Source organism: Periophthalmus magnuspinnatus, chromosome 3 (genome assembly GCF_009829125.3).
Source record: "Periophthalmus magnuspinnatus isolate fPerMag1 chromosome 3, fPerMag1.2.pri, whole genome shotgun sequence".
In the NCBI taxonomy this organism is placed as follows: Eukaryota; Metazoa; Chordata; class Actinopteri; order Gobiiformes; family Gobiidae; genus Periophthalmus; species Periophthalmus magnuspinnatus.
In genome coordinates, this window is record NC_047128.1 from 33,135,241 (window position 1) to 33,148,475 (window position 13,235).

General features: G+C 38.7%; 1 protein-coding gene across 1 annotated transcript in view; it reads left to right on the forward strand.

Annotated features, from left to right (window-relative positions):
• galnt18b (UDP-N-acetyl-alpha-D-galactosamine:polypeptide N-acetylgalactosaminyltransferase 18b) overlaps window positions 1–13,235 on the forward strand; it is a 74,632-nt gene that overhangs the window by 47,598 nt on the left and 13,799 nt on the right. The window contains exon 6 of the mRNA XM_055232282.1: window positions 1,269–1,383. Coding sequence (XP_055088257.1) covers window positions 1,269–1,383 — 115 coding nt within the window. The remainder of the gene's footprint in view (window positions 1–1,268; window positions 1,384–13,235) is intronic.

The window sequence follows — 13,235 nt, forward strand, 5'->3', positions numbered from 1 at the left end:
GGGGACTATGTCTTCTCTCGGCTGGACTGGGAACTCCTTGGGGTCCCGTTGGAGGAGATGGAGGACGTGTTTGGGGTGAGGGAAGTCTGGGAGTCCCTGGTTAGACTGCTGGCCCCAAATAAATGGAAGAAAATGGATAGATTGATGGATAACTCTTAAACACTTCTATGTTAGTGTTTGTGCTGCTGTCTGAATGTCTCTCCTCACTCTTCTCCCCCTTTTATCTGCTCAATAAAGAGGGGGTTGTGACGCACTAAGTTGAAGGTAGTAAAGCAGCACCTAAAGATGTCGTTTGAAAATTATAACGCTGTATTGAATCTATTTTTTAACAAACCTAATATGTTTTATTTGTGACATTAAGTGAAGTAGCTAAATACAATTAAGTTTGAAATGTAAGTCACTGACAGTAAAAAAAAAATCATAACTCTTCTGTTTCTAAATATTTTTATTTTATTTTTTTAGAGCATTTAGAACGACCCTTCCCACATTAATCTGAGCAAATACAGCACCGAGGAATGAACCCTCATTGTACAGCGGTACTTTGAGTCACATGGGTCAAACTCGACATTTTAATACCAGAGATGCCCCGAGCGTAAACGCCATTAAAGGAATAATATGTGGTTTTCAAAGACGGGGCAGTATGTGATCTCCACAGACCTGACGAGTCCTGATTTCTTCCTGTGGGTCGATCTTAAAGAAAAGGTGTTTGTGAATAAACCTCAGACAATAAATGGCTTAAAACGTAATGTCGAGGATCAAATAAGAGACATAAGCCTGGAAATGCTTCAAATGTGACGCAAAGTGTGTTGGATCGGGCTGTTCAGTGCAAAATTGAAAATGGTGGACACTTAAAAAACATTATTACTTCCCCTAGTTAGTGATAACTAGTAAGTGTAAGTGAACAATTATAACTGTATATATTGCCAAAAATCTCGGAAGGTTCAGTTTATCTTCTGCTAAAATTTGGTGAGTATAACTTAAGAATTATAGGAGCTATTGAAGATCTAAAAGTGTCACTGACTGTACATGTAGGATTTAAGATTGGTTGCATAATTCTAGGGTTTTAGCTGATCAATCAGAAATTCTAAATATTATTAAATTAAATGCATTTATGTTCAGCCCAGTAGCACAACAGCAGTCGCTTCCATGTGCTTTATTCCATCTCCCAAAGCCTGTGTTCAGTCTCGGTTTCACAGTGTCTACCTCAAGTTTCTGTTGGATGTACTAAAGCAACAAAGCAGCCTTGATCTGGATATTTGTTCCCCCAGGAGTCCCGCTCTGATTGGCTGCTTCGTGGTGGACAGGCTGTACTTTGAAGAGATCGGTTTGCTGGACGAGGGCATGGAGGTGTACGGCGGAGAGAATGTGGAGCTGGGCATCAGGGTGAGTCACGCTGTCGCTGCCTGTGGCCATTCTTCACCGGGATCATGTGTGGGGAATTATCGACGATAATGAAGCCTAATGAAGGGAGAAGGACTGTGAGCAGGAGGATGTAAATCTACTGTGACTTGCAAGACTTCGAGAGAAATTAGCAGAATGGCTCCAGATTGTAATACAGACTATAAAACGCTATAGTTTGACACACGTAGAAACACAACGCAGACTCAGTTTTACCGTACAATCAGCAGCCGGTTAACCTCTTCTCAACTCATGGCGTGTTTTATAGTTTATATAACAGATACAGATAACAATTCTGTGATTATTGCATTCGTCATTGGCTCTGTTTTCATGCACAACTTAAAAAAATCTGAATTCTAACTATCAGATTATTAAAATATCATGTGAAAGATTACATCGAATGTGAATAATCAGATTTTTGTTCACTCCTGTTCAGGTTTTGACAAGGAAATGAGCAAAAAAAATGGAAACTAGTGTGGCAAAGACAAAAATGAAAATGTTAATGGTTCCTTATATTTTGTTTCTCAAATATAAGTTACTCTAAAATGCATTATCACATTATTTTGAGCATCTAATTATTGGGTTTTCTGATTGATTTCTAGATTTCTGTTTTGTCTGGCCATGCACATTTACTCATTTATTAGTTTAAACGTTTATATCTTCTCTCACATTGGAAACTCTTCATCGTGACATTTATTTGATCTTGTCGATGACGTGTGATGTTTTGTGTCGTCTTCATTCGTTTCTATCTTCAATCACAATTAGCTTTTACATCTATATGCACTGTACAATTTCTTCCTCTCAAATATTGATGCGATCTCAGAAAGTGTATCCCAGACCAAGCAAAGACGGATGATGTGTTTCTTGTAAATCTATAAGACCATGGTATAAATAAGAGTATTCAAAACAGAGATGACAGAATAACAGACCATAAAATTACATTTATCGACAAAGCTACGGTCTATAATTGAATGTGTCTGGTATTCTACAGCAGATACACACCTCAGGCATTCGACCTATGGAGCTATGAACTGTCGGTTCGCTGTTTATTCTTATCAGGAAGTGGCAGACGAGTTTGAATGTAGCTATAAAGCTGCAGGTTAAAATGCTGGGACCTTATTTATTGTTGCAAAGCAGTATGGGGCGTGAGATAGACTCTTCCTCATCTGGTTAAGCAATGGATAAAAGCGAAGTATATCACAGGCGGGCGCAATAGGAGTGAATTTTAATCACATTCAGGAATAACAAAGCATTACAAATGACTATATTTATACAGAAGATGTATTTTGTGGGAGTAGCACTGCTGAGAATTGTCATTTGTATTGGTGATTTACGAAACTTGTTAAACATAAACTGCATTTTCTGTTGTGTTTGTAGTTTAACCTTATTGTAGTGTGATGGTTGTGGATATAATTCTTGGGTTTGACTATGTGACGTGTGATCCTTTTGTCAAAATACTTCAGGGGGATTTGAGTTGCGTTAACCCAGTCACAGCACGATACTTGAGTAGTATTTCCACAAGTATGTAACTAATAAAGCTGTTTTATTGTTTGGAAATACCATCTTTTACCTGCCAGGTTAAATTAATAGTAAAAAAAACTCAGTATTTGGTTACATAGAAAGTATTTACACATTTTAAACGTGCAACTTTAGACGACACTGCCCACTTCTTGCCAGTGAAGGAATGTGAAGTGAATGTGAGCTCTTTTCTCTGCCCGTGCTCCTGAATGCCACAGCGCACACCTCTTAAAGCTCATAGATAGATACGTGCCAGACACTTACTACCTCAAAAACAGTAAGTCTACAAAGAAGAATAATTGACTTGGATGTTGGCTTGCGCTCAAAGTTCCCATTTGAAGTCGTTCCTTGGCACCGTCGAAGTGACCAGATTTTTGATAAATCTTTCATGTCACTCGTAGACGAAAGTCCTTGCTACGAAGCGGGTGAAACTTTGAGGTCGTTAGTGTATTTATGTGGCGTATTTGAAAGGAAACAGGTTTGTTATAGTGAAATGTGTTAGTTTGACTTCATCCTGGGTTTTAGTTTTGGGGTAGAATCATGTTTTAGTCCTGCTGTATTGTTCCTGACTTCTTAATGGCTTGTTAAAAGTGCGTGCCCATGAACACAAGTGCACTCTTGAATTAAATTGCAGCCCAGGAAACACAAGGCGACATGTTGTCTCCAGTGTGGCTCTTACTACAATGGTTAATCACTACTAATTCATTCTGAAGTCTGAGAGATCACCAGGGCTTTCTCCCCGAGCACGTGAGGCGCCATTGTTCCTATACTCTGACATTGTTCAAAGCCGATAAATGTACTTTGAGTTAATTCGTGCTTCGATTCAACAGCACGGCAGCAGATGGGTTACGCAGAGACGGCTCTTATGGGAACGCAAACTGATCACACACACATTTTATCACACACATATTGATATTAATGTCCTGGAGACTGATCCTAAACTTAAACAACATCACTACTCGCTCAACCTTTACCTATATCAGCCCGTATCTGAACTGTACATCTCGTTTTTGATCTAATAATGAAACATCGACATTAGAGGAACTGATTTTTGTCCAGGTCGCCGTGATAAAAGCTCGTCCATTCTCAAACCCGTAGCGCAGATCATTAATGTAGTCTTGAAGAAAGCGAGGGACAACTCCGCCTAAAGTGGAAGATGGAAAAGTATCCTCGCTAATGGTGGAGACGCAATCATGAGCGCAGTGGAGAAATTAATGTTATGAGTCTTTTTGGACCATGGATTTGCGATTATCACTTTGCTGAAGTCTTTAGATGAAAAGTGATCTCATATATAGGAGAAAAGTTAACTTCATACATAATTTTGGGGTTTTCTTTTTTTGTTTTTGAGCCGAATTAGAATAAAAAGACTCATGCACATTTTGATGAATTATAAAAACTTAAACAAATTAACATTATTGGGATCGTAAAATATTGAAGTATACATTTTTATCAATACCGTCCACCCGTATTTTCTGAAGAAACATTCTTCTTTTGTCCTTTTCGTCTTTATCTGTTTTTTCAGTTTGTTTATTTGGACAATTTTTTTTCTTATCTAAATGAAATGCGAGAGCCATCAGTTTATTTCAACAGTTTGATAAGTCATTTTGTGTTTTTGACTGCAGGACGGCTCAGCATGTTGTTTACTCGCCTGGTTTGATTGAACAGAACTTGCCCTTGCCCGGAGGTTAATGTAGTTTAGAGTAATGGTTTTGAAACTCAGGCCGACACTCCGAGTTAGAACTATAAGTCTGGAGGACACTGGCTCGGCTGCAGTTTGGCTCTCCCACAGACGAGGCAGAGGGCTTTCTCTGTTTGACTGTTGGTCTGTTGGTATGGCCTCCTCCGAGACTCGCTCTGCTCCAGCAGCTCGCGGCTTTGGCAGGCACTGAGAGCCCAGTTCAGGGAGAAATGAGGGTGAATTGGACCCCTGCAACTTGTTTAAAATGTGGATATTGATTATGAATATCAATGAATCAGTTATCATGAATAGCAGCCATAATGAGAAAGATTTGATTTATGATTTTGATTTGCACAATGGTATTTTAAAGTTGAACTGAGAGAGTTTTGCATTTGTGAAAGAGGTGCAAGAAGTACTCAAAATCTTCTTCTATACAGAACAGCATCGTTGCTCCAAAAACCATGCGTCTTCGTGCTCTTGAGCAAGACACCCGCTTCCCCAATGGCTGTGATGTATGAATAGGTGATTGTTTATGGTCAGATGTTATAATACAATTGTCCTTCACTATATCGTGGTTCACTTTTCACGGAGTCGCTGTTTTACGGATTTTTTGTGTGCAATTTTTATGCTTTTTTACGGCGTCTGATCGTGTATTGTGTTCTGCGTCTTGATTGGCTGTTGGACTGTAGACCATTGTCCATCAGTCTCCTCCGTGCCGTGTCTCCTGTACAGTACAGAATGTGTTCAGACAAATTTACATAAATGTTGGATCGCAGTGTGACTCTGAAGTGCTTTTTCTTCCCGACAAAACCCACAATGTCGATGAAGCGTTCTGCACCGACAAAGGCGAAGGATTGAACTTTGAGAGTTTTTAAACGAGAGAGAAATGTGAGAAAATGTTAATGCCTGTGTGAGAAAAGTGTATAAAGTGTGTGGTGAGGGGTTTTACAGCTGCAAAACATATAGAATAAGTGTAAATTTGCAGATTTCGCTTATTGCGGGTTATTTTTAGAACGTAACACCCGCGATAAATGATAAACTGTGGCTTTAAGAGACTTTATCAAGCCTCTAAAGCACAGGACACTTGTAAGGCATTATTAATCTTATGACTAAACTACTTCTAAAATGTACTTCTAAATAAAACTCAAGTAAAACCAAAAGTAGATTTGTTTCAGTGGATTTAGTAGTTGAAGTTGTCCAGCAAGTGCAGTATCTTGTTTTCCTTCTGTTGAGAGGTAATTGCACCAGTCAGCCTGTGTAACACGCTGCAAATTGGTGTGGACCTTGTAAAAAAGTTACAAAACAGATTTCCCAAAACACTTGTGAGTTCTGCTCCACTGCACCTGAACTGGAACAATACATGAGGTAAACGAATTAAACGCAGATCACAACACCCACTTTCAACCAGGAAAGTTTATAAAGTTTATAAAAGACCGTGCCGATGCTTTAAATCACTATTAAAGTCATAGTTTCCTTCACTAATCCGCACGTTCTCTTCCAGTACCTTATCATTATTTATGTATTTTACTCTATAATTACCGAGGTATGACCAGGTAGTGTTGATTTTAGCCTCAGCTTTGGTCTGATTCTTTGTAAATGCTTAGAATTTTGTTCTCCAGTGTGTGAATAACAAAGCGTTGTACAGTAATGACTGGGCCGGTAATTGTAGACGTCTGATTGAGTTTCATGACCCCGATGCTGCAGGAAATCCAATGAAGCTCGCAGTGTAATCTCAGACCAATAGGACAATCGATGGAAAAGTCTTTTGCCAAACAGAGAGAAGGGAAATGTTGCTCCGTAAAGGATTTGTGTAACAAGAAGACAGTACTAGATCTGTTTGAATGTGTTTCTTCTGTTTTATTAATACTTTTACAGTCTAAACTCGAAATAAGATTGGAGGCTAGGTAAATTATGTATTACCAAGTTCAATAAATACTCGCTTGCCTATAGTGTCTTCTGTAAAATATTTTGTAGTTAGGCTTCTTGGAATGTGCTTCTGCGGGGAGATAAACCAAGATAAGAGACTCTATTGTCTGTCCCGGTAGGAGACAATTTGTAATTTCAAACTAATATTTTAGATTTTTCTGCTAACAACACAAAAAGTTGAAATACCTTTAAATATTTTAGTCCTAAGTCCTTCATTTGATATAGGTAATGTGAGCCTAAGCTTTAGTGTTTCAGAGGCAAAAGTGGAGGAAATTATTTAAGTCCAAAGAGCAATACAGATTTTGTGTTCAGTGTATTTACTGTATGTTAGATTGAGAAATAATCGACAGAAGTAAAACTACTTTATTAAAAGTTGTTGTTAACTTTATAGTAAAGTATTGACCCATTGCTCCAGGCTCGACCTCTCAGACCGGCTCTGCTCTGAAGATTTAAGGATTCACAGGAGATGATGCACTGTGTGGGGAGCTGAGGGCGTTTTTTTGTCTTGGAATAGCTTGGCCCTCTCTTATGTGTGTCAGTGTGTGCCTGTGTGTGTGTGTGTGTGTGTGGGGGGGTGTGCCTGTGTGTGTACCGGGGTGGGGGTGTGTGTGTACCTGTGTGCGAGGTCGGGCTCTGGCTGAGCTTGGACACAGGAGGTAAAGGCCTCCGGATACACCTCTGCAGCTCTGCCTCCTCACGGTGAAGCTGAGGCTCAGAGGAGGACTGGACTGGACACAGATCATGGATCATAAAACCTGCTGGGTCAAGGGCTGGCAGCATATTTAACTTTACACACTGTCTGCCAATATTCCTCTCTGCTGTGTAAAAGATAGGAGTAATTTTCAGCTATATAACAAAATTCATCTTTTTAGAGTAGTTAAATAATTTCAAACTCAAGTTCAATACTAATGATAATGAGGTAATGAACAAAAGGACGGGATCGCGGATACAAGCGGGTTTCCTCCGTAGGGTGACTGGACGCACTCTTAGGGATAGGGTGAGGAGCTCGGACTAGAGCCACTGCTCCTACACGTCGAGAGGAGCCAGCTGAGTTGGCTAGGATTCCTCCTGGATGCCTCCCTAGGGAGGTGTTCTGGGCATGTCCCACTGGGAGGAGGAAGACCCAGGACACGCTGGAGGGACTATGTCTCTCGTCTGGCCTGGGAACGCCTCGGGGTCTTACTGGAGGAGCTGGAGGACGTGTCTGGGGTGAGGGAAGTCTGGGAGTCCCTGCTTAGACTGCTGCCCCTGCGACCCGGCCCTGGATAAGAGGAAGAAAATGGATGGATGGAGTTCAATACTAAGGAAAAGACTTGATACTCGATACCAATTGCGATGCCACAATGACTAAACTAAACTCTAAGACAATAGACTGTAATTTTAAGAACAAAATAACATCTCTTTCTTTAAGTTAACATGTGGTTCTATTCTGGTGTTGATAAGAAAAGCTCAAATTCAATTTGTTAAACTGAGCATCTATTTTTGATACTGGTTTTAGTATTGATCAGTATCTCATTTCCAGTACTTTTGAAAACCTTACTGCATATACTGTAGTCGGGCCGTAGCATTGACCATTTTAAACTGAACAAAACAAGGATTGGATTGTCTTAGGGCTGTTTAATATAATGCAATCAAATCACAATTTGAGTTGCCGCAATTATCAAATCACAAAGGCCGTGGTTATTTTTAGACAGATTATCCTCTGCAATGAACAAAATATCCTGTGTCCTCTACAAACAGGTTCTGAAATTCACAGTCTCGTCTTGGTTATCGGTTCATATTTCAGTCTTCTCTCAATTCAAATCACAAAAACAAAGGAATGTTTCAAGAAATTAAAGCCTTTTCTTGCATGCTGTTGTCACAATGTTGGTTTTGTGGATTAAGTTTCAGTCTCGAACATGTTAGAGGAGTCTAAAATGTGCCTGGCTAATTATTTCCCATTTTCATTTAAAGCCAGATCATTTTAAGCACTTGTCCTAGCTGTTGTTACACATTTTTATGATTTTAGCTGCACGGTAAAAACATGAATAATGCAAGATTATGAACCCACATGCTTATCTGTATGAACTAACACAGACTGCTTTATACAAATTACATTTATGAGCATGTATTTCTTATTCATGAAGTTCGTCCAAGGGCAAACTGTGTCAAAAGAGTCACGCAAAAGCAGCATTTACAAATAGTCCTACTTACACAGTCTTGACCGACCTTTTATGAGCGAGCAAAGGTCGATTAGTCATTAAAATGCCAGCTTGATCCAGCCATGTAGAACGTATTATTATTACCTATGTTCTGTGGTTGTAGTCATTTCACACAGTAGCGATTCAGTGACAAATAATGATTACGTCAGAGCTTTTTGAATATGAGTAACATGCAGACTCTTTGTATGGAACTAATAGGATCGAGGCTGCAGCATGTACCAGTCACCAAACATGCTGTGCACCTCAGTGAGAACACGCTGCTCAAAAGAGACGCGTCGTTTGAGCCGTATAATTTTAGAACGGGAGCAACGTGTTCTCAACATGTCACATCGCAGCTCGTGTTCTCAGCGTGTCTCATTACAGATGGCTTTTAACATATTTTAATGATCACTGGATGTTTATGTCCGCTGTTAATTTATCATGTGCGCTACCAGCCTCTAAAACTTCAAATCATGCTTTCTGCTTTCTTCAATGGAGCTTGATTGGCACCTCCTAAAAAAAAGTTCAGCGATGTTAGCTAGAGCTGTGCAATTAATCCAGTTTGAGTTGAGATAAAGATTCAGTCATCGCAAGTAAATGATTGTTTATGTACAGGATTCATATTGAAACACATTCTATTTGTTTGTAATCAGAAACAATACGATCAATCAGTATAAGGGAAATTATGATTCATTTTCTTCTGTTATATCACTCATCTATAACGCTGGGACAACAACAAAAAAGCAATGTCTGGGCAGTAACTTATAAAACATCCATTCAAAACCGATGCAACTTCCTGTCAATGTAGAAATGTGATGTTTTTCCGCTGAATATGAAAGGCTCACTGACGCAAAAGTTGTCTTAGTTATCCAATTTCACAGTCCACACTCATTAAAACATTATTATAAATGTTTATACTGTATTTATTTGTACATTCATGAGGTAAGTGAACCTGTGTAGTCGTACGGGACAACAAATTTGGATTATTATTGAGTTTTAGTTGGGATACCGCTGATTATTTTCCTTATTAGTTTAGTAGAAGTAGCTTAAATCTTACTCTAAATTTTCTCATACCAATAAAATGTGTTGTCAGCCCTTTTTAAATATTGATAAAGTGTGAAATAATAGTTTGAAAAAAGTAATTAAAATGTTTGTTTGATTTATTTTCCTGAATGACCTTTTTGTTGGCTGGTCTATACGTTGACATTTAGCTTGAAAATGGTTCATCGGCTTTGAGGAGAAATTTATGGTAAGAAATTTCTGCGCAAAATATAAGAGACAGAAGGCAGTACTTAAGAGAGCTAAAAAAATAAAATTTCTCATCATTACTGCAGCACAATCATGGGAAATGTATTTTCTTTGTGCATTTTTACCCACTGTGAGTCCAAAAAGTACTGAAAATCGACAGAAATTTTGGGCCTGATACGTTGGACCGATTTTGCTCATTTTCCCAAAAATATATGATTTGAAATCGCTACGAACTCAAGCTCTGTCTACACTTTGCACTGCTTTACATAATATTATAGTAAGAACAATGATATTTTGACGTCTATAGCCCTGTTTCATTTTAAACCTATACGAGAGCAGAGGTACATTTTGTGCAGCCCGTTTTTTGCACTAAAATGGTCAAATAAAGCTTTATGTGTTTCGTTTCATCAAGTGATCAGACAAAACTAAAGAATAGCCTGTGTTTTAGATTGAAGGTCAGTAGACAATATGTTAAAAACTGCAAATATTGGTCTATCTAAGTAGTTTAACTTTTGTCTATATGTCAAGCTAATTAGCAACCATACTATTCAATGAGATATCAAACAGTGTGGTAGAAACTGAATGCTCAAAACAGCATCCTCCCATTTGTAAGACTTGTTTGTACAAAGCAAGGCACAATTTAACAAAGCAGTGTGTGCGTTCTTGCTTTTTCCACTTAGCTTTTCCATTCAGTGAAATCTTTCCTTTGATGTTCATGGTGTCATTATATTCAGCTAATAAGAAAAAGTGACACAAATGCATTTGGAAATATTAAGATCTTGCTTAGCGCCAGCTGAGGCTTCTCGGGGAATAGCCAGGCGAGCGGAAAAGAGGGCAGCAGATTTAGCTAAAGATACAGCACCTCAAAATGAGAGAAAACTCCTGAAGCAGAAATCACACGAGTGCTCCTCCGAGACCGAATGTGTCAGAGAGATGAGACACTGTGGCGTTTAATTTGTGTTACATGTGTTTTGGGAGAACGATGGACTTCGAATGCATGTTTCAATCAAGACACTTTTTCCCATAGATTTTGTTCAGACTGTGGTGGTACAGTTACTTTCTACATGAATCATTTTCTTTCATACAATTTGTGCACATTGAATGTCACTTATTGCCCTTATTTCATATTTACAATTGTCTATACTTTACATTAATGCAGTACAAGGAGCAACAAAGTGAGATTTTGTTATGTTAATGTCTAATCCATGTTCGTTTTAGACTGTGGGGTTGAGTCTTATCCATAACTCTAACCTTAACCCTGTCCTCTTAATGAGAAACACTGAATTCATTCTCTTTCTCATGTTAGCTACACATGCCAGGGTAACGTTAATGATATCTATATTTGCAGTTTTTCCTTGATTCAAATTGTGCAAGCTGTACTAACATCGTGCAAGATCATGTCATGATTTTTGAATGACAAGCCGTCTTCAAAGTGCTCGAACACACTGACTCGTGGCCGTTGATTTGTACGGAATATGTGATTTCTTTGTGCTTCCTTTATTGCCATGTTATGCAACCTATATGCAAGAACTAGACCGCGAAAATAGGTTCACATTTCTAAACTCTCTGATCCTGTTTAGACTTTTTTTTGCATCATTGCTGACACGACTCAAAGCAGCTCAAAGATGTTTTTTTAAACCTAAACATGTAAGAGTAAGGCTTTAATGTCTGCAGGGGGCAGGAATCAAACCTCTAAAGATAGCACTGAAAACCACAGGCACAGACTCAAAACTGAAGCTGAGCAAAAGTTTTAAAGCATGAAACAATCATTGATGTCATGTCAACAACAATAACTATGCAGCCATCAAAAGGAATTAGAGAAATTTAGGAGCAGTTTGGTTGGCGTTTTAGATGGTGAACGTCGCAGGTATGATCCACTGGCAAACAACCCATCAGTCACACAGGGGGAGGGCGATACTGACAGAAATAAATCTCTTTTTTACTATTATTATCATCCCGATGACAATATTATGACAGTCCATCAGCACTGTGTCAAAATCTGCCTGTAAAACGTAAATGGACTGTAAAATCAACCAAAAAATCTGCCACATCCTTCATTTAGTCAGAAAAAGCTACTTTCGAGCTGTGTGTGCTTTCCAAGAAATGATATTTTTACCCATAGTGTCTCAGTTGTGTTGTGCACGTACAGAGCATGTCATGGTAAAGCTGTACTATGGAACTTTTCGGGTGGAGGGTCTGCCACCTGCTTGTCTCACACGGAAATGTTATTTCTTCAATGTGTTATGTGTCAAACACATTTTCACCAAGGGCCATATCAGCAAAATGGCTGCTCTCAAAGGGCCAGATGTCAAATAACTCTAAGTACTTTTTTAACTTGTTAATTAACTGTTTCTGTATTTATTACTTATTCAAGTTACAAATATTGCATATGCATTTGCCTAGATGTAAAAATATGGCTGTGTAACTGAGTATTTCCTGATAAAATTACATTTTAAATTACATTTTAATTTACCCTGTCAAGGGCCGCATAAAATGATGTGAAGGGCCACATTTAGCCCATGGGCCTTGAATAAGTTAAATACCATGCTGTGGAACATTCTAGTCTGCATGTGTCAAACTCATCTCCATGGAGACCAGCATGTGACACCATGAGGCCAAGTTACATGTTAGATCTGTGGAAAGGTGAGCTTGTTCACAGTACTGATGCATGTTTTTCATTGCATTTCTTTTGCAATAAAAACACCTGTAAGCGAATAAATGTGAACGACAAAGTTTAAATCTGTCAACTGGACAAATCGTTGCTCATCCAAGCCGTTTCTTCAGTTCTGGTCTTCTGAAGAAGCAGCTTGGATGACCAGCGAAACGTCTTCACTCCTACAACGATTAGTCCAGTTGACAGACTTAGCATAGCAAACTTAGTCATTTGCTATGGATCAGACCTGGACGACTGAGGGTTTACACAGACATCTTGAATAAATGCAAGATAAATATGTTTAATACCATACAGTGGAATATTCCAGAAAAGTTTCTTATTACAGGTTTAATTTATTACAGCTTTAAAATGAAATTAATTAAATGAATGAGACACATCAAATTAAATAAACGTAATACAATTTCGATACTGCCGCATTAATTCTCACAGAGTCATGGGCAAATTGATGAGTAGCTTCTAATGACGACCAACAAATAAAACAGTTTTAATTGCATTACGATCACACTGAGTCAAAAGAAGCGACGATAGGGCAGCAGACGTATTAGCTGAGGCTGAGCTGAAGTCTAACGCACACACAGGTAACTACATCTGTCAGAAACTCTTTGTAAAATAA